The sequence below is a fragment of the Girardinichthys multiradiatus genome, chromosome 8 (assembly GCF_021462225.1).
Source record: "Girardinichthys multiradiatus isolate DD_20200921_A chromosome 8, DD_fGirMul_XY1, whole genome shotgun sequence".
NCBI classification, from domain to species: Eukaryota; Metazoa; Chordata; class Actinopteri; order Cyprinodontiformes; family Goodeidae; genus Girardinichthys; species Girardinichthys multiradiatus.
In genome coordinates, this window is record NC_061801.1 from 28,623,361 (window position 1) to 28,651,027 (window position 27,667).

The following is a 27,667-nucleotide window of genomic DNA, read 5'->3' on the forward strand; positions in this document are numbered from 1 at the left end:
TTGTGTTGCTCCATATTAAACGACCTCTAAAACCTTTAGAGCCACCTGGCAACAGCTTTACATTCATTGCTGCAGTCAAACAAAGTGAGTCTGACTACCTCGCTGTCATCTCGAATAGCACAGGCAGCAGGTTGCATGTCTGGAACAACAACTGAGATCTGGAGACATTCCCAGACTCAGTTGTCAGTGGCCTCTGCCACCGTTAGCTTTGATTGTAACTTTAAGCCAAAAAACATAGACAAAGTACTCAAATTAAAACTCAATGGCTCTAAAATGCAGTCTATGTAATACCTTGGCATTGCAAACGCTAGTTATGCAGTAACTCCCTCACCACTGTCTGTAAGTTTCTCAAAACTTTACAAGCATTTAGAGATCATCTAATGTCTCGCTTAAGTTACATATTTATTCTAATTAGTCTCTGCAGTCAAGTGAGAAAGTGTTTACTCACCATGTATGTGTGCATCCTTAATGATGACACCCTGGCACTCTTGCCACCTTGTAATGAAACAGGCACCGGGTGCACGGGGTTTAATTGGCATATAATGCGAGTAGTTTGTTCAGAGAACGGGTGATAAGGGGGAAGGCTGGAGAGTGGAGAGGCGAGGACAAGTCATACCAGGCTTATTAAACAAGACACTCCTTAGAGTGATACAAATCTCAGATCAATATGCAGAACAAGAGGCTGGATTCTGCATTTATTAAACTGAATCATAGACTGCTCATAGAATCAAATGTGTACACACAAGACAGCAGCATAGATAGATAGATAGATAGATAGATAGATAGATAGATAGATAGATAGATAGATAGATAGATAGATAGATAGATAGATAGATAGATAGATAGATAGATAGATAGATAGATAGATAGATAGATAGATAGATAGATAGATAGATAGATAGATAGATAGATAGATAGATAGATAGATAGATAGATAGATAGATAGATAGATAGATAGATAGATAGATAGATAGATAGATAGATAGATAGATAGATGGATGATAGTGCATTTTCAGATTTCTGTAAAAAAAAAAAAACATGAACCATGAATCAAGGTTTGGAGTGTGAGTGTGCTGAGTGGGCCATTGTTTACCTCTGCTTCAGGTGACAAGTTCAGAGAGGCTGGTGTGCCAAAGACAGCTGGTTGCTTTCACTCCTGACCTGAGTGCAATCTCCTCATCTCCTTTCCAGTTTCATAAGGAGCTGCCGGATGAACACTCGACGCATATACCGGTAGACTCAAGCCGAACATTCAGTTTTTAAGCTCCCTTTGAGGTTATTTTACATGTTCCTGTGTTCTGCGGTTTCTCAGATCCGCTCTGGAAGACTTCTTACTTGATCAGATTCTTGAAACCTTGAACCCTTGGACTCCGAAGGTTTTCTGGTGTGAGCACATCATATCTCTGTGCTTCAGTGTCCTCCATGCCAACTCTAAATCCTCGGTAATTCCAGGAAGAACATCAGCCCTGGGTCGTCACCCACAACTCCTTTACCCATAAGTTCCTCTGCCTGCTCGTTCTCCATTTTTCTACTTTTCAACAAACCTTGGCCTTCTCTGGATCAAGAACCACATTTAACAATAGGAAAATGTGATCGCCCCTCTTTTGCGCCGCCACCTCTCCTCATTTCCGTTAGTTAGCTCCACTACAAACTCAGAACATTTCCTTTGTTATTCCTGCCGTGTCAATATGATCTCACCTCTCTCGTCTCTAGACTTTTGCGCCGCCACCTCTCCTCATTTCCGTTAGTTGGCTCCACTACAAACTCAGAACATTTCCTTTGTTATTCTTGCCGTGTCACTATGATCTCACCTCTCTCGTCTCTAGATGAGCCACCCTTGCTGGAGATACCTGTAACAGACCATCATTATTCTCTTAATAAATATCAAAACTAGATTGCGGTCTTTGAGTGGTTTCTGCATGTCAGTCAAAAAACTAACCCATAATATGACAGAACCAATTTCCTTCCACTTCACAACCATGGGCAATCACATAAATCCCCCAAAAATATACTCAAATACGTGGTTGAAACATGATCAAATGTAAAACGTTTAAGGGGTTTAAATACTAGATAGTGGAAAAATGGCAAAACACCTGCAAACCTGGGTCAAGCAAGCTACACTAGTGACATGGTTCTACATAAAAATAATATTTTCCAAGCAATTCTTCAGTTCTCCACATTCATCCAAGCCTTTCTCTGTCACTTAAGTGCAAGGCTTTAAATGGAGATTTGGAAAGAGAGACAGAGAGAGACAGAGTGAAAAACTTTGCTGCTGTTAATATAAACATGTGAGTCGTATAAATAAAATATTTTGGGACTTTGGCATAATCTTTATTTGTTCAACAGTCATGGAGAACCTACTCATCCTTCGACCTTGTGTGCATTTCATTTGTTCAAGTCCCTCACCCCCACCCATCCAACACTCCCCCTCAGATTATACCCACGTGGGTCTGCTTAATCTGACTAACTGTTTACTGATTTTCTATCATGGAAAGTCGTCTCTGATGCTGCCCTGTGGTTTGAGCCATCAGCAGCACTCCCGAAGGAGAAAAGAACAAGAGACAGGACGCAGCAATTAAACCTGTTCCACGCATGTCAGGGACCAGATTTAGGTGGATGTGAAAGTGGAGCAAGAATTTTTTCTCTCTTTCTCCTTGTTTCATCCTCTGGAATCAAAGGGAGTCACCTTACCGGACACCGGGTGATGTTATGACTTCTGTCCTGAGCTTTCTTTCAAACGTGTGCACACTGGAGCTCAGAACAGAGAGTAACAACTTGGAACTTTTTTAAAATGATGTTCAACTATTCCCTCAGATTACTGTTTCCAGTTGTGGCAGTTCTTACAGCTATTAAAGGTGAGACCTTTATAAGATAAAATAAATTATTTTTTTGTTTTAATTTGTTTTAACAGATGTCCTTATTCTGAAGCCTATTTGAGATGAAATGATCTACTTTTGGGAAACATGGGCTAAAAGTGAAACCTTCAACTTTCTTGAAAAATGTCTTGTAAAGCAGCATTAATGCAAGTGTTGAGCACATTGAAAGACGATGGAGCAGGCAAGAGCTTTCAATGTAGATTTTTTTTTGGATCATTCAAAGCATTTTTGCAGAAATCCCAGATTTGTCTTTATTTTATTGGTTTATGCAGCTATGAATTCCTGTCTTGTGTGGGTTTGTGGTTACAACCCGTGGCCTCATCCCATTTTGTTATCCCTCAGTCAAAATGAAAGTGACAGCAGGCTCTCCAGTGTGCATCAGGAGGTTTCATCTGTTGGATTAAAGAGGCCTGCAGCTGAGGTTTCACAGCTGTTTCTATGCTTGTTTAAAGATAACCTGCATCAGCAACGATGAGGATGCAGAGCACTGGCGGTCTCCATGTGGTCATGCAAAATGACTAATATTTGACACTTGTTGTGCATAATATGTGTGTGCACAGTTTTAATCAAGCATATTTGCTACTGCAGGACTAAGCTGTCAGATCAATACATTGTGCATGTATTGATCAGCAGCACTGTTTGTTAGTGCTTTCATCATTTAGAAAGGCTAAAGCAAATGCTTAGAATTACTGTATATTCATTTTTGTTTGGTTAATTCGGTGAGTCTGGATGTTAAAATACTGCATAAGGATGTAATATGTTATGAGCCTAGATATTTAAACAGCTGGATTTACAAGCCTGCACACTCAGACAGAACTCTCATGATTTTTGGGGTGGAATAATGAGAGACCAGACGGCATTTTCCGTAAACTAGACAGCACAAACATCTGGTGGCAAAAAAAATTCTCAACTGCTTAAAACGACATTTATTAAACGTTTTCTTTGAACAGGTTTCCTTTTTGATGTTGCCTTTGGTTTTACTGTTCATAAATGCAAGTCAATAATTGCACAAAAAATGAAAAATTGGTTAAATTCAGCTTCCAGAGAGCCAAAATCATAGATGAAAATAGTCAGAGCATGTACTGATAAAAGGAAGCACATTGGAAATGGATAATTAACATTTATGTACATATAGATTTGGTTTAATTTAAGTTAATCTTTAACTTAAATCAGTAAATAGAACTGAAAATATAGGCTTTTCTGTCAGTGTGATCTGTAAAATAGATAACCCTGTGAATAATATCTTCTCATTGTTTAATTTGATATATATTTGAAATAGTTTTTCTCACTATGGAGAACACACTATTTACTTTAAAATGTTTATATGAGGGCTGCATGGTGGTGCAGTTGGTAGCACTGTTGCCTTGCAGCAAGAAGGTCCTGGGTTCAATTCCCTGCTGGGGGTCTTTCTGCATGGAGTTTGCATGTTCTCCCCGTGCATGTGTGGCTTCTCACCAGCTACTCTGGCTTCCTCCCACAGTCCAAAGACATGCCAGTTAGGTTAATTGGTCACTCTAAATTGCCCTTAGGTGTATGAATGAGTGTGTGCATGGTTGTTTGTGTGTTGCCCTGTGATGGACTGGCAACCTGTCCAGGGTGTACCCTGCCGCTTGCCCATAGACTGCTGGAGATAGGCACCAGCTTCCCCGTGACCCACTATGGAATAAGCGGTAGAAAATGACTGACTGACTGATGTTTATATGAAATCATTCTTAAAAGCCGCAAAGAGAGTGATTTGTGTAATGACCTTTGGGAAAAAGAGGTTTTGGTTAAGCATTTGTTTTAGCTAAATGAAAGTAGTATTCACAAACAATTCTGCACCTTTGCATGAAGGATGCCAGATGTAGAATTTATCACATATAGCATCAAGGGCGGAAGAAACAGCACTTTGATTCTGATTTTTTTTTTATTTCTCTTACATTTTAAAGATTTACAACAATTGGCACAGAGTACATTTTTCTGTTTAGAAAGGAGTTTAGGGAAAACTCTTAGGATATTGGGATATGACATAAAGTTTGTGTGTTCCTATTATTGCGCCATTTATGCTGTACTAGGGTCATGTTTGCAATTTTGCAACAATCACTTGCTAGCCTGTAGATTTCTTTTTCATTATTTAGAAACATTGCATTCTCTTTTTTAATGCTGTAAAAATCTGTAATTTTCTTTGTGGTGATGACAATATCACTTTTCAGACTTTGTAGAAAAGGTTACCAATTCTTTGTAATAACCCTCTGTCTTTGCTGTTCTCCAGATGCTACATTAGAAATCTGTGTTTTGCATATTGATCTTATTTTTTTTTTTCATTTGAGAAGCCAGTTCTTTCTTCATATTCCATTTTTTTCTAGTTGATTTCAAAGTCAACCCCTTTAAGGCTGGGTTCACACCGCACAATTATTCGATTATCAATCATCGGTCTTTTAGGGGAAAATCTTTCATTGTGAAGGAATTTTAAGAAAATCTCTGCTCATGAGCTTGGATCAGTGTTCAGTGGTCATTCAGTGTAACAGGTTTAATAACCACCAGTTTAGCATTCTCCTGAATTAAAAAACAAAACAAAAACTCTATAGATATATGGGCTGGTGGGGGGCTGACCTAACAATGTGACAGCTGCTCTGGTTAGAGTCCTCTTTTCCCAAGTTATGGGCACTTCCACATATATCTCCTGCTCCTCATCCTACTCTCAGTCTTGGTGGAGTTAGACTCTAATAAGAAAAGCATTAACATGGTCACACAGTATGACATGTTTAAGTCCCACATGATTTTTGAAATAGCACTGTGTCTGCTGGGCTTTTGATCTTATGCTTCTTCGGCCATGATCCTTTCTCAATGCATTGTATTACTACAATCATTTGAATTTTTGGTCATAGACTAAACCTGTGACTGACATCTGTCAACACCTTGAGAAAATAACAGTTTATACTGTGATTTATCTGATTATTTTATAACTAATCCTTTTAATTCTAATTAATCCTCTTTCCTTTCAGCTGCAGGCAGCCAGAAAGTTGAAGATGCTGGAATATTACCTCCTTCACCTCCTTCACCTATTTATCCATCCATCAAATTTCAAATCTTCAATGCAGACCACGTGTTTCTTGGACAGGGCAGTCCAGGGACATCAGGTAACTCAAGCCTCAAAGTTCAGGCTAAGACGTTTTTCATCACCAATCTGGGAGCCCTGATCATGCAGCCAGCTATCAAGGCTTCGTATGGCCCCCTAGCTGTAGATGCCACCATTCCTCCAGACCTGCTTCTTAGTGGATGCAAAATCCTTGCAGTGATTTTGATTCGGCAGGTTCGATCCTCATACCCGTTTGTTAATATTCTTTTCCACATGCCCACAGAAGGCAATCTAACTTTCAAGCAAGAAACAATGGACTCCAATGGAGATAACGAGGCTAAGGCCAAGGATGAAGCTCACTGTGTGACAGCTTATGCCTTCTGGGAGACGAAGGAAGTCAGAGGAGCTTGCCTGGTTTCTCCAGGTGGATTCTGCGTGGCTCAGCTCATGCCAGAACCATCTTGGTTCAGCTCAAGCAACAGATCTGGAAGCTCGAGCCGTGAAGCAGAAAAATCTGAAGGAATCAAAGGGCTTCGGGGAAATCTTGTGGAGATCTACTTCCAGAGCAGAAGGGACCAGACTGGCCAATGCGCTCCACAAGACAGTCTGCAACGAGTGGGAGTGGGAAGAGGGAGATACTCTGGGGGATCAGGGACACCTTTGCAGAGGATTGGAAGTGTCAGTCTTTTAAAAACACAAACAGGCAACCCTACTTTCCTTCGGCTTAGGCTGGGTGGTGCTGTGATGATCCAAACTTCTTCCAAGCCCTTAAAGAACGAGGATGTGGGAACTTTTTACATCTTCCTGGCTAGTGCATCTACACTGGAAAATTTCACTTTGAGGTGAGAGATCTTCTGTGGTTTTCTTTGTTGGGATGCTTTTTAATGAATCTTACTGGTATTTGCCCAATTTGGCAGCTATGGCCAGACAAAGGAAACCACGTTTTTCTGGTGCATTTATTTACATGTGACTTATAGCTGCACAATATCAGGAAAATATTATTAATATTACTGTCGAGCATCTCGCTGATTATACAAATTGTGATTAAGGATACATTTTTCAATGACCCCCCTCTGAATTGTATCTGGTTATTAACTGTCTTTTTTGCTCCCAGTTTACGGACAAGATGGAATGGTACAGTATCTCGGAACAGAACAGTTGAAGTTATATGGGCCTGAAATTTTTAAGAGGATGTTTTGGATCCTCATCTGTTTGTATTTGTCAGCCAGAAAAGATCGAATAACACATAATATATGTTTCTAGAACTAAAAGTGTTTCTTTGACGTCTTTGTGTTCGTCTTTAACTGAGTTTAACCGAGAGGTTGGTATGTTGACCGATGTTTTCTTTAATATGACTCTATTTGATCTCAACTTAATTCTAAGCTGTTGCTTCAAGTTTTTTGTTAAAATTTCAGCTAATTGTCGAAGTCAGACAGTTTGTTTTTGACCTTTGGATCAAGGGGATAATGTGCGTGAGGTTACTGAAATTCTTGTTTGTTTTGAGACAGAATTGTTTAGATATCTGAGTTAAACTAATGGGTTTAATTTTGTTCTACGCTTTACTAAATATGCAAATCCAGTAAAAACAGCTGTGACTGTATTCTTCTAAAACATCCAGGGTGATCTTTGCGGTAAATTAAAGGTTTGCAGTTCAATATTCCATAGTCATTACGTTTACAGACTGGCAGCTGCCTTTTTGTTTCTCACACATTTGGGGGGGATTTCCCCTTAAGCATCTTAGTGGGCATGGAGGTGCAGTTGGTAGCACTGTTGCCTTGCAGCAAGAAGGTCATGGGTTCAATTCCTGGCCTGGGGTCTTTCTGCATGGAGTTTGCATGTTCTCCCCGTGCATGCGTGGGTTCTCACCGGGTACTCCGGCTTCCTCCCACAGTCCAAAAAACATGCCTGTTAGGTTAATTGGTAACTCTAAATTGCCCTTAGGTGTATGAACGAGTGTGTGTATGGTTGTATGTGTGTTGCCCTGCGATGGACTGGCGACCTGTCCAGGGTGTATCCTACCTCTCGCCCATAGGCTGCTGGAGATATGTAGGCACCAGCTTCCCCGTGACCCACTATGGAATGAGCGGTAGAAAATGACTGACTGACTGGCATCTTAGTCATTAAACTCTATACCAAGTGTGGGAATTCAGCGCAATAAGAGTCAATCCAACTTACTTAATATTATTGCTCTTGAAAAATCATGGTCGACTAAATTTCAATCACATACTTTCACAGTTCCAGTGTTACTCAAACTGACAATGTAATGATGACCACAAATTTATCTATGAAGCATCTCTAGTGTGTTCATTTACAGTGCAGAGTAGCAGTGCATTGGATAAGCCCTTAGCAAATATGACTTTTCTTGTGCCACTTAAGGTAAATATGGAAGTTCTTTTTTTCTTTTTTGTTAAATGAATGCCGATATTGAATGAAAACATGTTGTGCTGGCTATTTGGACAGTCTTTATAGATGTTTGGCCTATTTATAATTTTTATCAAAGTTAAACAGATCTGTTGCTATTAGTACAATTCCAAATATTGTTCTGGTCTTCCCGGATCAAAATGTGACCACAAGGTCTCCTATGATAAAAAAAATGTCAATCCAGCTTTATAATCAAGTCCCAAGCTCTTGAAGAGAAGGTTTAATGTAGTGCTTAACAAGCACATTTTAATGTGCAGATTACAGCACTCTGTGTTATTGACAGTGGATAATTAAATGGGGCATTTATTTACTTTTCATTTAAAGCTACATAAATTGCATAGTCATAGTAAGAGCTCGGATGAACCCAAATATGCAAGGATCAGGCCAGTTAAAGGCTACCCACAAGTGGTTAGTAATAAGTATCATTCATGGAAATCATAATAATCACTGTTCTGTAAATCCAGCCTTACTGAGACCAGAGCTTAAAGGGAATTACATGAAAATTGATTATTTATAAAATACATTAAAAATAAAAAAGCCAAGCAAGTGTAAGTGGGATGTATGGTACATTTGAGCATATTCATGAGAGATAAGCTCCATGCATTTAAACGATTACTTAAGGCACCTAAATACTGATGAGGCCCCACCATCAAGGCCATGCGGTAATATGCATGAACGCCAGAGTGACTTGCGTTGTCTGACTGTTACTGGCTGCATAAATTGTCTGACATATCCTTGCTTCTGCATCGTCACACTTAGTGGGGGAGTTATGAAGATCACTCTTCCATAAACAGGGAAATAATTGGCAAATGATTCACTGGTTTTCATATCTCAACATCCCACGAACATTTCAACAAGGTTTTGTGGTTATTTGACTTCATAAATAATGCATTTGTTTAATGGAGCAGCAAAACAAATAACTAAACTCCCTAAATCCTCTGGGTAGAACTGAGCTTAATATAAAAGCAGCCCTGTCACTGAGGAAAAACACACAGTTCAATCTGTTCTTAAACTTTTCCTGTGCCGTTTCTAAGATGTAAATCACAGAACTGGTAGGGCTAAAATCCTGTTCATCAAAATGCTGCTGATCAATAAAATTGGTAATCCAGTTTCCCAAATGTTTGAAATATGAATAGAATGTAAAAGAAAGTTGCAATCATTTTAAATTGATTTTAACCCAATTATTTTGAAATATTAAAGTTGATGGCAAATTCATGTATAAAAAACAAAACAGATGCAATTAAAAAACAGCAAAAAAACTAGAATAGTAATGTGGAAACTTAATTTTGCATAGGCGCTATCTTAATGCAATAAGCTTAACACATCAAAATATCCCCTCTTGTATTAGTTTTATTGGTCAAACTAATATTAAATTCTCAAGGTATTAACAGGGTTTCAATTATACAACCATTATCTCTGAGTCCGGAGGAATTCCTCCCCTAGGAGAAATTTGGTTTATTGGAAAAATATACAAACTAGCAGTTGTTTGCAATAAATGATTAAAACAAGGCCAAAGGCCTCCAGTTCATAAATGTCCTTTGGTTTGCATATGAGGGATTTTAAACATTTCATTTCAACTTTGATTTGAACTTTGATGGCCACTCTAGTGTCTTTCAGGATTTGTTCTGAAACTACGCTTTGGAGGACTTTGAGATATGCTTAGGGTCATTGTCTTTTTGGGAGGTCCAATGATGCCATGACATTTTCTCCTAGGACTTCCTGTTATTGCGGGTATCTAGTACCAGGGAGAAAAGTATCACCACAGCATCACTGAGCCACTGCCATGCTTCACTGGTGTTCTTTTCAACCTTTGCTTTACTCTTCCTTCAAAGGATATACATCAGATCCAGATTTGATTCATTGCTCCATGAAATTCCAAAAATCTGTATTGGAGCCACATTTGGGAAATGTGTGCTCTGGTGTTTAGTATGTGTTACAATCCTTGGGGTTTGGATTTTGCCATATTAGTAAATTGATTTGAGTTTAGTTTCTTAGTTGATTTCTTGTGTTCTGTTCATTGTGTATTCTAGTTTATTTTCCTTAGATCAGTGTTTGTCTTTTTCCCTGGGTTAAGTGACAGTATGTGACTTAAAGTGGAAACCAAGACCTCAGTGGCTGCTGCCACCAAGTCTTGCTACTGGTCTTTGGCAGTTAGTCACAGGTTTTCCACCACCTGTATCAGAAATCTGGTTGCTTTCTCTGTTTGCCATGTCTAAGTAGTGCAGTCACTGTTGCTTTAACTTTACACTTGCGAACTATGCTTCGAACATAAAATGCCTTCGCCATCTTTTAGCATCCTTTTCCTTGTTTGTGCAAAGCATCGATCGCTTATCTGAACCTTTCAATTACCTTACCTGTTTGAGGAAATCTAATTTTTCAAAAATAAAAAATAGCTAAGATGAGGAGAGTAAATTGAAGATATCACTTACTGAATTGGATTCTCCCACAAGTGTACAAAAGTTTCCTGGATAATAAATCTGACCCATAGGTGTTCGGAATCTTAAGAGAATAGCCATGGCTCTTTTGAAACCTAAATGCGTGTTTATTGCTGCATCTACAGAATCTACAGCTCAACGCATTCCATATTTATTCAGTAAAGGATGCAGTTCTATTAATAATAATAAAAAAAGAAACATTTAAAAATATTTTAAATGTAATCAACCTCTACAACTGCTGACACAAGTGGTGAAGATGTAACCTGTGACCTATTGGTGCTTTTAAATGCTGTGGTAATCAACTATACATGATTATATTCTTAGAGTACATCTCTTTTAGCAATCATACATTAAGTGTAAATCTTTAGGGTAAACATGACCTTGTGCCGTATTATGACTGCACACACAATCTGTTTGGATAATTGCTATAATGTGCAATTTTATTTTGTTCCAGTAGTAAAAAACATATTTTATTTTTTGCATTTCTAATGCAGTCTTAAATTTTCGATACCTTCAAGCTTTTTTCTTATGTTTTCTCTCTTTTATTATCACACCATCAAATCCAGCTTGCTGTGCTCACTGTAAACACTTTGTGGAATAATAATTGTCTGTGTGAAATAAATAAAGCATCAAAGCAAAAATAAAATATTTGTATTTCTGAACACATATAGTTTACATGCCAAACAATATTTTAAGTTGTTATTTTCAATAGTTTTATATGGTCTGCTTCTTTCATCATTAGCAGAATAAGTTACAACATTTTGCAGTTTGCATCAAGGGTGTTAGTGTTAATAGCTAAACCCATTCACATTTATACCTTTTACTAATATATGTATTTAGTAATAATTTTATTTAAAATATTGATGAAAGAAAATGTTTCTCAGCATCACCGAGACATGTGTTTTCTTATCTAAACATGCTCCTTTTATTGTTATAAATTAAGGTGATTTTATTTGTGTTTTCTAGTTGTCCACATTTTGCAACACTCAAAAGTTTTTGGAGAGAAGTTGCAAAGCCTTTAGAGCGAGCTTTGTGTTTGCTGTCTCTACTCTGCTTAATTGTTTTGTCTGAAAAGCAAAACAATGTCCTCTCTAATCCTACGGTTTAGTGATATCATGCTTCAGTCCTGGCACAACACAGTAATCTCCTGCAGGATCCAGGCAAACAGAGAGAAATGTTAAGATATGTGGGTAATATTGCAGAATTCACGTGGTTTAACCTATCAATAAAAGCTTTTCTGCAGCTTTTCTCAAATATTCCGCTCATCTGGCAAACAAAGATACATTATACAAATGTAGACTGATTGACCTGATTGCAACTCTGTTAGCCTTGTTGAAAATAAGTGAATGAGATTCTGTTGGTAGACGATGAGAATTCAACATCTGTTACTGTTACTTTGACTATTTGCAAGGATTTGTCTCTTCACCTGAAATTCCCCAAATTTGTATTTACTGACCGAAACGTTGAAAATCCTCCAGTTAGATCAGTAATTTCAGTCTGTGTTTCTGGCGTCCTGCCACATGCAGCATGCAGTGGGACAAGACGGGCTTGCTGAGCTCTGCGGTCAAGTCCGAGTGAAGGCTAGCTCTGAGGAGCTTGGCAGAGTGATTGATTCCTCCTGCGAGAAATCCCTGCTTTACTTCACTTTTTGGGCCAAGATTGAGTCCACTCCAGCAGGGTTAGGCCAGATAATCTGTGGCCCTGATTGAGAACGAATGAAGAGGTTAACCCTTTAGAGTAAAGATGATCTGGGCTGCCTGCCAGGATTACTTGTGTACATTGGTGAGTTAGACACACAGACCACTTCTAACCAAAAGATTTAAAAAAGACAAGGACAAAACATACATTTCCTGGTCATTGCCAACACATGTACAGATACAGCTCTACAAAATATTCAACTTTTAACAAAAAACAGCATATTAGATTTTTGCAAAACAGTGAAAAGTTTAATAGAAGATGTCCTTTTTGTTTCCCACCTGTGTGCACAAAGTCTGAGTAGCGACTGACAGTGACAAAGATTTAGGAGCCAAAGTAAGGCTTCCCTGCAGGGAAGCTTATGTCTGAGTTTTGAACAAGAAGCTCACTGATCCAGGAGGATCCTTGTATTGATTTACTTTGTCAACCCTCTCAGTATGAGTCTGCAAAAATGGTTTGGCTCCACTAGGAAGGATTTGTCATTGGGTGATTCATACATCAACACACAACGAGAAATATACTAATATTTATCCAAGAAGCATTTCCCTGATACAATTTGTTTCTCCAAAAGATAGTTTGTTGTTTTGAACTCTGATCTGTCTGCCTGCTTGTATTAGTTTTTACATTTAATGTTATACATTTATTAAAATTCGAAGTGACAAAATGCGGATATTTTCCCTTTGGCAACAGCAGGCTTAATCTTTCATCTGGCAGCGGGTGGACTTTCTGCCAATCACTTGATCTAAAGAAGAAGTTTCAATGTAAATTTGTGAATACACTGTCTAGCCGACCTTATTTAGTCTTTACAAGGGATTTTACTATCATCTCAGTTGCACTGGGTATTATTGTGTAGCAGTTATTTGAATAAAAACTAGTAGCTTTAAATGTAGAAATGTTTGTGAAAGTGCTTTTATCTAAAACAGAAATTGACACTTATGGTAATGCTGCTAAATAATTAAACATAATGATTTTTGTGATTGTCAAGATGTTATCTATAATGTATTTATATAGATTTTCAGGAATAGACTTAGGCAAGGAGTCTCGTAATTTGCCAGTTTTAATCTCAGAACAATATTACCTTAAAAAGAACACATTACTAGTTAATCCCAGTAGCTCTAAATGAACCAACTGGCTTGCAAATAATGTCTCTGGTTGTTATGGAGACTTGATTTCAGTCATTTTGTTGCAGTTCTCTGGCAATTAGATTTGACCCTTTTACACCCCCATCCTCCTCACTGTACTAGGTAGAAAGATGAATATGGGTCCTTGTTTAGGTGTGTTCGTCACTGTTTCAGTTGTTTTGAACTTTGCTATTATTACTCAGACTGTAGATATTAACAAGTTCAAGTGAGTGGCTACTTTTTTGTTATTTCCCAACTTACAGAGATCAACAGAACTTTGTCTAACTTAAATGCAAAGTTCTCTTTCCTATTTTGCAGATCAGCTACGAGAAATGGAACATGTCACATCACATGTATAATATATATACAACTAATTAAAAATTTCTATACACTCTGTTTAACTTACAAAAAGTATAAATAACATATTGCAGTTACATTTAATTATATAAATTGCTTGAAAAAATTGATTTAAATTAAAGGTTGAAGTTTTCAGAAATTTGTGAGATTATTCTCCTCCAATAAAAAATATATGTATATTTTAGGACTTTCTTCACATCTTTAACAGGGTTGTGAAAAAATGTGGAGAGCACTGTATTTTTTTTTATCGTTCTAGTGGTTAATTCCTGTTAATGTATTCAGTGTTTTCACATACATCTCATCAGTATGGAAGCCCTGAAATGTAAGTGAGAAAAAAAAAAATCTAGATTCAAATATTTCTCCTGCATCACCTTTAGAGGAGGGTTCCCTCTGAGAAGACAGCCAGAAAATTCAAGGGAGGGTTTCCTTTTTTGATGAATGTTATTTGGTAATGAGTAGAAATGCTTTAAGTCATACAAGGTCATGACTGAATAATTATTTTTAAGATGTCTGTAACTCAAAAAATGTTCCGTGTAAAGTGTGGAGAGAGCCTTAATAAATTTCAAATGACTATTTACTGGGTCAATCTCTAAATCCAAATCTAATTTATTGGAAGAAAGAGTTTGAAAAAAATATGCTAAATTCTGTTTTTACCCACCTGCATCTGACCTCAGTTGTTACCTGATAACTGAATGAATTGGCGTACAAGGTCACTACTAGACACTTATGAACACAAACCTGATCTTTTTCAAGCATTATTATTATATTGTTGTTGTTACCAGGTAAAGTCACGTATAGACAGCACAGAGATGAAATGTTTATAGTAAAAATGTAATTTATTAAAATAGTTATAAATAAAAAACATTGTTCACCATAAAATCAACATTATCTACAAGTGTTACTTTAAAAGAGGGTGAGGAGACAATGAAGCTGGAAATTACGCTGGAGAGGTTACTGGGAGCCATGCAGAAATTGGATCCATGCTGGAGTTGCCCACGGCTGTCCTGCATAAAACAATAAAGAAAGGATTTCATTGTAAATTGCTGTGGCCTAGGTGTATATAAATAATCCTAAATACAATATGGATTTCTTCTTTACAGGGAACATAAAAACTTATTAAGAGACCCGTGATTTTAATATTGTTCTCAGTAATCATAGCACATTTAAACCATCTTCAGAGATACAGGCTTAAGCTGTCAAGCTAATAAATATGCTACTTCCTGATAGTAGAGACAGTATCCTTCAAAATAAGAGTTGCAGCACAATGACATTCAGGATTATTCGTTTATCATACAATATAACTAACTCTGTCCATGACAATATGCATGAAATAAGTAGTTTTTATACCTGTAATTATCAATCACAAAGCCTTATATTCCACATCAAACAGGTAGTGGTAAAATGAGCCCGTACTGTACGGGGTGAGCTATCTCCAACTCTCGCTGAAGCCTGGGTCTATTTTTTTAACTTGCCTTTCTGGGCTTGAGAGAGAGAGAGTGAAAAATAAAGACTGAAAAATAATACTGCAGAAAGTTTTTTTTCCCACTTGCCTTTCCAGGTATGAGACAAGTAAAAAAAAAAGACTTGGGAAATAAACCAAGATTAATTTCCCACTTTGTTGACGAAGATAAAAAAGTTTTACTTTTCAAAATGAGTTTTTATTGAGCTGTTGTCACCAAAATATAAATACATAAACAAATATATATATATATATATAAGTCATTAAAGAGTTCATATTTGAAATTTAGCCTGGTGATTAATTAAATTCATTGTGACAGGTTATGACAAGCATGTACTGACAGCTAGTTTTAAGGCCTTTTGAAAGATACAGTCCTGTTCCCAAGAAAAAGCAGTCATGGTTTGCGATGGTCATTTGTCCTACAGATATCCTTGATCAATGATGTAGTTAATTCTATATCTCACATGAATAATCTTGGTATGATAACAATACAGCATGGCCAACAAATACACTGTTTATGTGCTTTTGATGTATTTTATTTTATTTTACAACAATCTCATTTAGAAAAGTAGTCATTGGTTCTTGGAAACCAGCCCTTTGACAGCCAAGTATTACAAGAACAAACACTTTGAAAAATAAGCCTCTGTTTTTTTTTCCTCACTTGCCTTTCAGGGCAGAACAGAAAAAAAACAACTTATAAATATTTGAATCTTGATTTTTGTTTTCTGACTAGCCTTTCAGGGCTTCCGTACATCAGCCTTGTATACGGGATTAAGTTTGTGTGTGTGCGGTCCTTTCTCTTCTCTCTTGTTTGTTACCAGTTTTAGGTTTTTGTTTGGGATTTTCTACTTCTGTACTTTTTTCTACTGCCTACCATAGTTTAGTGACACTTCTGTTCCTCTGAGTATTATTACAGTCATGGTACATCCTCCTCTCTATGTATTTGAATACTTACCAAACTGTTACTCATATGGAGAATGTTGCTGACACAGCTACACAAGTTAAGTGACAAATTTGACCTGGTGTGAGTTTAAACCCCTGTGCTGCATATTCTGTCTTGCTTTGAATCTTTGTCATGAGAAAACTAGCCTCTGACTCTCCTGCTTAGTGGTTAGGCATCTCCGAAAAAAAAAAAAAATTAGTATTACTTAGCTATGAGTGAGAAACATGTGTATTACTTGTATCACTTTTTAGGCTTTTGACTCAAATAATTGCTTTCTGATCTCTTGATGCAGCAGATTAACTGAGGAACAAAAAAAATCCCTGGCTGCATTTGTACCACTGTCTGGTCCAATTATATCATCTCTAATTAGCGATCTATATCCCCCATCAGAGATGTGTCGGAATCAGAGATCTGATTAACTGATTCCCAGTTCTCCCCAGGGCTGTTGGGAATTAAACACCCCTGCTGATCCTCAGTGGCTAAGCAGCTTGTGAAACATCCGAATGTTTGTGACCCACCTTGTTAGACACAAACAGCCAAACTAAAGATGACTGCAGATGAAATATGGCCACATTTAGAGTTAAATAAAAACGTTTATCAAAGTAAATACATACAGTATAGATTTTATTTTAAACCAATGCACAGATGCAAACTTTTTAGATAATACTGCATTTCTTAGTAGTGGTAGGACCACATTTTCAAAGTCTTGGTCTTGGTTACTCTTTCTGTCTCGACTACATATTTACTCTGTCTTGTCTCTGGTACTTATTCTCAAGACCAGTCAGGAGCACAGCTGCAACATCCTCTTTCTTTTATTACTAGTGTGAAACTCCTGGCTGTATTCCAGCAACCAAGTTTTAACTTTGAAAATTTTGAAAATACAAATATTATTTTACCATTTGCAGCAACAACTACATTATTATGATTTCAACAATGGTCTTGAAATCCTACAAGTTGATCCTACAAGTCTTGAAAAGTCTAAAAAGTGTAGAACTTGCTTTTGTTATTTTCCAGGTCTGGACAAGTATGGAAAAAAGATATGGAAAAAATATGATATACATATCATTTTCCCTTCTTACATTTTCTAAATGACATAATTCTATTAATGCTTAATTAATACAATGGTTTTTATTGATTTACTTTAACTTGACATGATTTACAATTTGCCATATCAAGTTGATTTTAACATTTTACCAATAAGTATTTTGTTTTTTCCTTGTTCACACTGAATGCCCACTCATTCACAGAAAAGGCTTGTTTTACTACTTGTTTGGTCTCTAGACAAGTTTAAATTCAGGTTGAACTAGATCTGTGGTTATTAAACTGAGTCCAAACCAATCACTAAAACAGCAGATTTTAGGAGTTGTTAAACGCACAATAAAGGTACCAGATTTTACAAACTGTGCTTTAGGCAATCTACATTTAGTCTAGGATACTTAATACTGAATCTAGAAAAGCAGACAAAAAAAAAGCAGCATTAAAAGAATTTTTTATGAAAAATGTGTAAAATGTTGTTTTAGATAGCTTTTTACACCTACAATCTTCTTCTGACTTGACTTTTAAAAACCTTGTTGATATTGGAAGAAGATGTAAGTATTGTTGCCAGCACCACCCGGTACCTAGATAAAGAGCCTTCACAAATCAGAAAAAGTTTCCGGTCAGGACTGGTCAGACTAAAAGCTAACTGATTCTGGTCAGTTCATTTCTCAGTGGATCTGTAATTTGTACACACAATTGTCTCATTATGTATTTACATTTTTTTTCACACAGGGCTGCTGTAAAATCAGGTTTGTTCTTCAGCGCGGCACGACCCAGTGATCCATTACTGTGGGACATTGTGGTAGAGCCTGGGAGAGGAGCAACTCCCAACACTGTTACTGTTGTCTGCCGCAGGAAGACTTTCATTACCTCAAAAAGGTCCGTTCAAAACTTGTAAAGTATGTAATTTATGCAATGTTTTAGCTGTGTGTAAGTTTTCACGAGCTCATTTTAAAAAGCGGCTCTTTCTACACAACAAAAACAATCTATTTTCTAGTGCTAGTTGATGTTCTGTTTGGTCTTGTTTTATTAAGATACCCATTTTCCCTGTGAATATTTCAAAGGAAGAGCAAGAGATAGCTGTAAAAGCAAAATCTTGTTCTTTGTATAGATATTCCAATAAGCCAACACCTTATGTTCAGTGATTCCAATGCTATAGACTGGTGTAAACTATGTAAACGCCAATTAAACAGTAAAATATTTACTACCCCCAGTGGTTCTGCTTGAGGACAATAGACACAATTCAAACATTTGTCCTAAATGTTCAAGTTAAAGTTATATGGATACTAAAATGCAAACATTAGGTCAAATTACTGTAGCCATTGTAGCCAGGACCAGTGTTGCGGTGTTGTGATGTTGGAACATATTTGGTAAACAGACTCTGGCACAGTAATGGATGCCAGATTTCTACAGGTTTTAATTGGGAGGATTTCGGTCAATTAAAGCTGAAAAACCCCATTTATTGTGCTTTATTGCTAAAGCAAACAATGTGTCTGGATCTTAATTTGGGCAATCGTCAAACTTGTTACTGGGCCTTCTGCCAGTTTATTGTTTTTAGTTTTTAGTTCTGTTCCATCCTAAAGCCAAACAAGTCTGGCACTCTTAGAAGTCAATTCTAAAAAATGTTTTCAAGGCATGCAATGGATGTGTAACCTCAGCCAACAGGGAGTGGATTTTATAAAAATACAATTGTTAGGCAAGCTAAATATCACCAAACATCAAAACAGAAAACATTTCACTGTTTACCTGAAGCCTTTGACCCAAAGGTCACAGCTTGGTTTAAACTCATTGTCCCTCAGCAAATTATTGGTACTCCAAGTTTATCATGACTGAAGTGTTTATCTAATGCATTTTTCTTCTACTTGCTCCTTTGAAGTCATAATTATTGACATATTTAATGCCACGTTTGACTTTTTAAACTAAAATTTGTTTACAATAATTACTACTATAAACCCTAATTCTAACTGTACTGGATTTAGGAACATCTGGAGGTCTCAGGTCTAAACATCAAACCACCTATCTTCCGCCTGCATCTGGGCGATAATATAATAATCCTGTCGGTGTCGCTAATTGATGGTTATTTATTGGAGCGTGTAACAACATAACATCCAATCTCAGCAATGCATCCCTTGTGTGTAACAGCATGGCGTCCGATCCACTGATCCAATCTAGGAATGACCTTTTAATCCTCTGTGCATTTACTTTCTTCATCTTGTTGAAAATATATTTTTGCGGTTCGTTGGTGCTTTTCATAAATTTGTGTAGATACATGAGACTTTGAACATATCTTGAACAAATATGGGGAAGAATTTAAATGTATTAACTGTGCAGAAGGAAGCTTTCTTGTCAGGTCTGAAAGCCCATTTTTATTGTAAAAAGTTTCTTGACCCACAAGGACCATATCAAACCAAGCTGAATTGAAGCTAAACTGTGTGTTAAAATGAAAGCAGAAACAATAAATAACATTAACTGCTATTGTACATCCTTTAAGTTATTGGGTATTTATTTTCTTAATCTTTCTCTGCCTTTTTAACCTAAAGCCTGATGCTGTATACCCACCAAGCTCCCATCCTCACAGCCGCTCACTGCCACCCGCCGTCCATCCGACCCACATTTCTGCAGCCATCTATAATCACGGCTACGTTATCCTGGCTTAAGTGCTTGCACGTTTTAGTAACGCGGATTAGGAGGCGAAGATATTCTGTCCCTTGATTCAACCAGAGCTCACACAAACAAATGGACAAGCTAGCCTAGAAATGCACCGACACATTCACAACCCCACTGCTTACTTTTTAGGTGATGATAGATGAATTTGCAGTAATCAAGAAAATTTTAACTGCCATTGTGTTGTACTTTCTCTCAGATTCAGACTTATCTTATTTTTTTGTATGGATGATTTTTAAATAATGTATAGGAGAAAGAAAACTGAAAGATGCAGATAGAAATAACTGTTTTTTGTGACTTTGTGACTGTTGCCTAAATCTCACCAGATATTAAATTTTTTTGTGACTTTGTGACTTTTTACAGTGCCTATAACAGCCATCAACCTTAACATTGTTAAAATCTTAAAACATGCATAATTTAGGTATATTTAGTAATAAAAAATAAATACCTTAAATCAAACACTTCTTATTTTAATTACCAGATAAATTACAATGTTTTTTTTTTACAGCAAATTATTTATCTCTGCAAAATACAATGTCCTTCACATTTATTGACACCCCTGGTAAACATGAACATAAAACCTGGAAGTAGTCTATATTTATTCTTTATTTCACCAGCATTATCTCACATTGAACATTTCAGAAAATTTTGAACCTTTAATTTTGATATAGTTATTTAGGGAAAAATCTTACTTTCAGAAAATATTTCTTTTTTATAGCAAAACTTTTTAAACAATTCACTGGTGCCTCACTTAAAGACACTCTTGCTATTAATATGTTGTACAATTTATTTTTGCCAGTCAGGCACCACTTATTCCAGTGCTGTTTAAAGTGTGTCCTGTGTACCATTTGTGGCATTTTAAATGGTTTTGTGCAGAACTCTGAATGCAGTTGAGGAGTGGTACAAATTTCCCCCGAGAACATGATTGGTTGATGCAGATGGCCACTTTTTCAAATGTCTTACGGCCAGATTTTCACTGACAAATTTAAATTTTCTTAAAATAAAAGTTTAGAAGAACTTAACAATGTTGGAAACTGTGTACCTATCTTTTGATAAGATATATGTGTAAACCCTTTTTATTATTTCAGATTTACAGATACCTTTTTTTTTTTTTTTTACAAAAGTCAGACTACTTCGTTTTAATTTGTTTATTTTTTATTATATGTTTAGCTTATTGTTAAGGAGGTAAAAAAAGTTTTTTTGTGGCCTGTGGACACTGGACACCAATTACTTTGTCTTTTCCTGTAACATTTCACAAGGTTAAAGCACATAGGGAGAATGATCTTTGACCAATATATTTTGCAGGAGTTTTTCTACTTTTTACTATCACTATAAGGTTCACCTGGATTTATATTGGATATGTCTTTTACATACGCTCTTCAATGACGGAGAGGGTTATTGTTTAGCTCCGTGCAAAGTTTTGGTCCACTTCAAAGGGTTTCAGCTCCATTTACTTCTTCCCTATTTTCCTTTTGATCTTTTCTTACTGGCAGGTATTCCTACAGGCTCTCAAGCATCAAATAACATCAAACGCAATTTCCCTGACAGTCCTTTGACCAGGATTGTTGGATGAAGCTTCTGACAGTTCACCTTATCTTCCCTTCACACTCTTACACCTTACACCTATCCATTTATAATAAACAAGCCCCCCTCTGTCTCTTTGCTTATGTGAAAATTCAACATGTGGTTTTCTCACAAATTTAATGGTATTTTTTTTTGTCTCTTATTATTATTGCCATGATTTAACGGGTTCTTAATACTGGAAGGAGACAACTGTTTCAGAAACCACTGTATAGCTTTGGAGCAAGACTGCATAATATCTGATACTGAATGTATAAACTCAGAAGCATTAAAACTCTTATCAGTTCAACAGATGTAATTTCACATCTTATTTGCCATTTCATGTCTGAAACAGGGGCCTTCTGGAGATTTTGCAGCTAGACTTTATGCCAAAAGATGCCTCTGAGCAGATTGAGAGTCAGGCCATCTCCTGGCGTCTGGAGCTGCCAGGGAATGTCAAAGATGTTGGCTTAATGCGGATCTTCACTGCCCCGAGAGACTTCATTGGACTGGCACCTCTGGTGATGGTGAGAGCCATACTTTCATCAGTTCAGTGGAAAGCTTGAGTGCAATACCTTTACAGATGAATGTACATCCATCAGACTGAAGGTGGTAAAACTGAGAATACGTACAAGGAAAAAGCTTCTGATGCTTTAGATAAAATGAAAACTGCTGAGAGAAAGGATTACAGTCTTGAAAACATTGGTTGCACACTCAGATTGTCATATGTTTTGCGTTGCCTTGTTACAAACAAAAGTGTATGGAGAAAAACAAAATCTACACTGAAGGCTTAACTTTCCTTTAAAGACCTCTGGTGAATAAATAAAACAGGATTGGATTACTAGGAGTTTGCATCTTGAGTAGAGATGAGTTGTGGTGTTGGGATTATGAATCTGATAATATTATTTAATATTTAATATTAATATTTTATCAAATAATATTTCAGTCTGTTAAGGGTTGTCCTGTGAATACCAGCCCAGTAAGGCGATGGTATTAGGACAAAATATAAAGGTGTCAGACGAGCTCTGACATTATTGAACAGCAAAACTCTGCACATATATGGAATGAATACACACAGTTTCTTAAAATACAAGAATTTATTAACAAAAATAAGTCAACTCAAAGTAAAACATATTTCAATCAACAAACTCTTTACTATACTAAAACAATCCAACTAAACTACCAAGCAGAATTATAGAATAATGAAGATTAATGGGCTATGTACAATATAAACAAGTTGATTAAAGATAGTTAAAAACCATGACCAAAAGAGTGATGCAACATTACCATGCAAAGTTTATGTTTGAGAACCAAGGATCATCATGAATAATCTGGAAATGAAGTTAAGTTAGTCTTGGAACCAACTTAGGCAATAATCAGCAACATTTAGACAACCCTTCACAATGCAAGATCAGATGAAATATTATTTTAATAAAATAATGTTTTAAATAATGATCTGCTGAATAAAACCAACCTTCTGGATGACCATTTCTCAACGGTGTCTCATTGCTGCCTTTACTTATTAGAATAATATTTGAAGAAATATTATTAAGAGAATATTTTGGAAAGAGACAAATTTTCTGGAGAAATGGGGCTTAATGGTGTTTACTTAGTTATCAAATTTAGTAAAATAATGTTAGGGACACATTACTGGATTGAAAACTAAACCTTTCTGGGTAAATATTCTTTAGCAACAAGCACGTGTCCTTACCTGTTAGCAGTTAAGCTAACAAAGCTGCTAGCTTAGCACCAGATTCAAACACATACCTTTAAAAATACCGTTAATAAAAGGGTTAAAATGCATAAGCGCAGACGGCGCGTTATGATCAATCTTCTGTTTAAAATCACCCTTTAATAAAGTTTGTCTTAACTTTAAAAACACACAAAGAACACAAACTGAGCACGTGTGGTGCAGATAGTCTGCTAGCACCAAGATAGCGGAGTTCAACACAAAAAACCAAACTTCATAAAATGAAAAACGTTTAGATCATTTCAATCTAAATCACTTCTATATTATTCTGCTCTGCCCAAACCTAACCTCTGACCATCCTGAGGAGTTGTCTGGGTGACGACGAAGTTTGAAGAAGGTATCCACAGTGAACTTAGCTGTGGGGAGTGGCGGCTGTTCTGTCAGCCGGTCTGTGAACAAACGGTTAGCTTCAAGCTAACCTCCGTAGCTGTGGATGAAAGACGGCCCGTTCTGTCCACTAACCACACTGCACATTACCGTAACCACGGTGATGGGGTCTCTGCTGCCTTCCTTCCAGACTGGGAGACCGCTCCGCTTGGCTTCGTAGAGACCGCTTCTCTGTAGGGAACTTCTCTGGGACAGTTTGCTTCTGCAGGCCTCAGAGAGAAAGTAAGCAATTCTTACACCTTAATTTCCCCATTCATGAATGAAAATACTGGATACACAGACAGTATTTCATTCGTTTTTAACTTACACTCTTGGCTCCAGTTGAAGAGTTTATGTATTTTTGCCAGCAAAGAGACATCAGCGTGCTTGTCTCCCCTATCCGGTCCCTTTCGAAGGCCGTGTGGAAGAGATTGGCTTGTCGGAGAGGGGGTGCTCTTATTCAGACAGTGGTATCATGGGAAGTCTGCTGCTACCCCCCCTTTCCTCAGTTGCCGGAAGTCAGTTAAGTGCGATTTATTTTGAAAGTCCAGGAAAGTCTGTACCGGAGTTTAATGTTGAAATCCCAATCTTTTAGTTCCGAAGAATGGGATGAAGTCCACAGTCTTCGGGGCTAAACATCAGTCCTCAGCCATGTGAAAAGAGTCACTGGGTTCCTGCAGGTAGGCAGAGTTCAACAGTTCATTTTGGTTCAGAGGATAGTGTTTGGACAGGCGTGAGGCGAGTTTGGGCAGAGACTCACTAATAAAATGTTTAAAGGAAAAAAACTAAACAAAAACAAAAGTCATGTAATAATTTTCACACCATAATAATTCTACTTTTAAACCTTAATTTCTGAAGTTCAAAACCATAAGAAAGGAAAAGATTAAGACAGAATATGTTGGAAATTATTTACCATCTTCCTACCTTGTTTGATAGATTTTACAGGGTTGATTCTGGACTGCAACGGCTTGCCATGTCTTTTAGGAATGCCGTTACCTCAGTTATAACACACCTGCAGATCATCTCAAACTCCTTTGTAATGACATCTTTGGAGTGGCTCCACTCTTTACCACCAACATTACAGTTCGATGTTGCACTGTGAAAAGGTGTTTGTCTTTTAACTGGCTGCTTGTCTTTTGGCTGACGCCATTTACCACCCCCCTGGTTCTGTTGCGTAACTTGGGGACTGACTTTGCGCTTCTTCTTAGGCCTGTTCTCAGTTTGATTGTTTAACACTCTAACTTTGCCTTTTTCTGCTCTGTCTGAACGGACACATGTTTCCCACACAAGCTGAGCATATCTACGAGTCTCTTGCATGGAGAGATTCTCTGTTATGCAATGCATGGTCACTTCATACTGCACACTAACGTGGAGGTTGTGAAGAAACAAAGACTTAAAAGTGTGGTCTTCTTCAAGACTTGGAACATAACATCCCTGAAAATAAGCAGTCTTTAAACAGTGGAAATATTCTCTGGGGGGTTCATCCTGTTTTTGCAAAACTGTCAAAGCATTAATAGTGGCAGCGGCTTCATCTCTGTAAACATAGTACTCTTCTCTAAGAGCCTGGCAGAGAGCTGGATAGCTGTCACTAATTTTGGGAGGAAGAGTTTTTATGAACACATGAACACTCTTAGCTGTGGTTTTCCAAATAAGCCTCAGTTTCTCACGATCAGAAGGAAAACGCAAGTCAAGGAGAGAATGTTCAACCTCAGGCAGGTAAGCCTCAATATTTGACTCCTGGCTACCTGGATCAAAAACCTCTATGTCTTTACCAAGGGGATTCAAGCTGTTTGAAACGGACACCATGCTCCCAAGGTGGACCACGTCCATCTGAGAAGTCAATTGTGGCAAGAGTTGACATATTAAATTGTCTTTGCTATTTAGCAATAAGCAGAGTCTGTGTGTGTTATTCTCACCAATTTATATGCCCTTTTTGTCCCATACTACTTAACCTTTGTACCTGTAAACCAACCATGCCACCCTGTGTACCATTGCTATTATTTATTGTCTTTGTAATTTGGAAATTTCATTACTTAAGGAAAGTTTTTTTTTTTTTTACAAAACTTTAGATTATTTGACTCATTAAACATGACAGATTTGGACCCCTGATAAAACCAAGGTAATTGTAAGTGACCTCCTCTTGAAAGTATTTTGCTTGAGTCATGAAACCACAATGAGTCAATTATAAAAATTGCTTTAAAGATTTCTGTCAAAATAGGTACAAAACATCCCCAAGACTGGTATAAACTGACTCATGTTGGATATGAAACATTCTTCGCCAGGTGTTTGTTAAAAACGTTGGGTACAATATGACCAAAACTGCAAAATTATTAAATGGTGGAGGGGCGAATGTCCTCCCACAAAACCTACATATCCCTTAGAAAACAGACATCAAGTTTTATGTATACTTACTGCATAAAACCTGCTTGTTTTACGGTTTAATTAAACAGCCATACATATTTTAGATTTCAAAACTAAGAAAGACATTAATGCTTTTGCGGAAGGTGATTAAATAGAATTTTGTATGGAATGTTTTATATTCATGGAAAATTAAGTATAAAAGTACATTGTTTGCAGCTTATTAATACAAATGAACAAAGTAAAAATATATTCTACACAGGTATTTCATGAAAACAGTACAACTTTAAGAAATGTATGCCCTCAATAGCAACTTTCACAACAAAAGTATTGTTGTTTGTGTGAGTTGTTAGCACTTACATATGGTCCATTCACTGATCTGAAAGGTCAGGGATTCTCAGTTTAAGTTGTATCTGATTGTTCCATACGTTACTAACAGAGTACTTCGTTCTCAGACTGCAGGTTTACTGGTGGTTCCTAGAGTCTCTAGAAGTAGAATGGGAGGCAGATCCTTTAGTTATCGAGCTCCTCTCCTGTGGAACCAGCTCCAGGTTTTGGTCCTCCCGGTTTTGTCTACTTTTAAGGCTAGGCTTAAAACTTTTCTTTTTGATAAAGCTTATAGTTAGTGGCTTAGGTTATCCTGAGCAATCTTCCTTATTTTTTTACCTCTGCCTTCCTCCCTCCCTGTTGGATGGAGTAAGGGGGAGTCAGGTTTAGCCTAAACCGGCTCAGTTATGGTCGAGGTGCAAACACACCCTCCATTTCTGCTACCTGTATGACCCCTTCTCTTTTTCAATGGTTATAATCAGTCTGACAGAGAGAGGTATCCCGATCTTGTGGTTTTTAGTGTAACAATCGCCATCAGTGGGCTCTAGATGGACAAAGTTTATCAGTTTATTATTTTACTTAGTGCCCCTACACGTGGCCCGTTCTGGGGTGGCCGGGCTCTGGCACCTGGTGGTTTGGTCTGGCTTCCCTGGCGGCCCCGCACCGTTCCGGACCCTTTGTCGGTGCCTTAAGACGACATTGCTGTAAATAAGCGCTATATAAATAAATAAACTGAAACTAAAACTATCTCTGTAGTTACTGCTTAGGCTTAGGCTTAGGCTGCTGGAGGACATAATGACCACTTTCACCCTCTTCGCTACAGGTCCTTCTCAAAATATTAGCATATTGTGATAAAGTTCATTATTTTCCATAATGTCATGATGAAAATGTAACATTCATATATTTTAGATTCATTGCACACTAACTGAAATATTTCAGGTCTTTTATTGTCTTAATACGGATTATTTTGGCATACAGCTCATGAAAACCCAAAATTCCTATCTCACAAAATTAGCATATTTCATCCGACCAATAAAAGAAAAGTGTTTTTAATACAAAAAACGTCAACCTTCAAATAATCATGTACAGTTATGCACTCAATACTTGGTCGGGAATCCTTTTGCAGAAATGACTGCTTCAATGCGGCGTGGCATGGAGGCAATCAGCCTGTGGCACTCCTGAGGTCTTATGGAGGCCCAGGATGCTTCGATAGTGGCCTTTAGCTCATCCAGAGTGTTG

At 37.2% G+C, this 27,667-nt stretch overlaps 1 protein-coding gene across 1 annotated transcript in view; it reads left to right on the plus strand.

Moving 5' to 3' along the window:
- Positions 1–2,519: 2,519 nt before the first annotated feature.
- Positions 2,520–27,667, plus strand: part of si:dkey-1d7.3 (transmembrane protein 132D) — a 45,077-nt gene continuing 19,929 nt past the window's right edge. The window contains exons 1-4 of the mRNA XM_047373239.1: positions 2,520–2,855; positions 5,861–6,776; positions 18,136–18,282; positions 21,983–22,154. Coding sequence (XP_047229195.1) covers positions 2,792–2,855; positions 5,861–6,776; positions 18,136–18,282; positions 21,983–22,154 — 1,299 coding nt within the window. The 5' untranslated portion in view covers positions 2,520–2,791. The remainder of the gene's footprint in view (positions 2,856–5,860; positions 6,777–18,135; positions 18,283–21,982; positions 22,155–27,667) is intronic.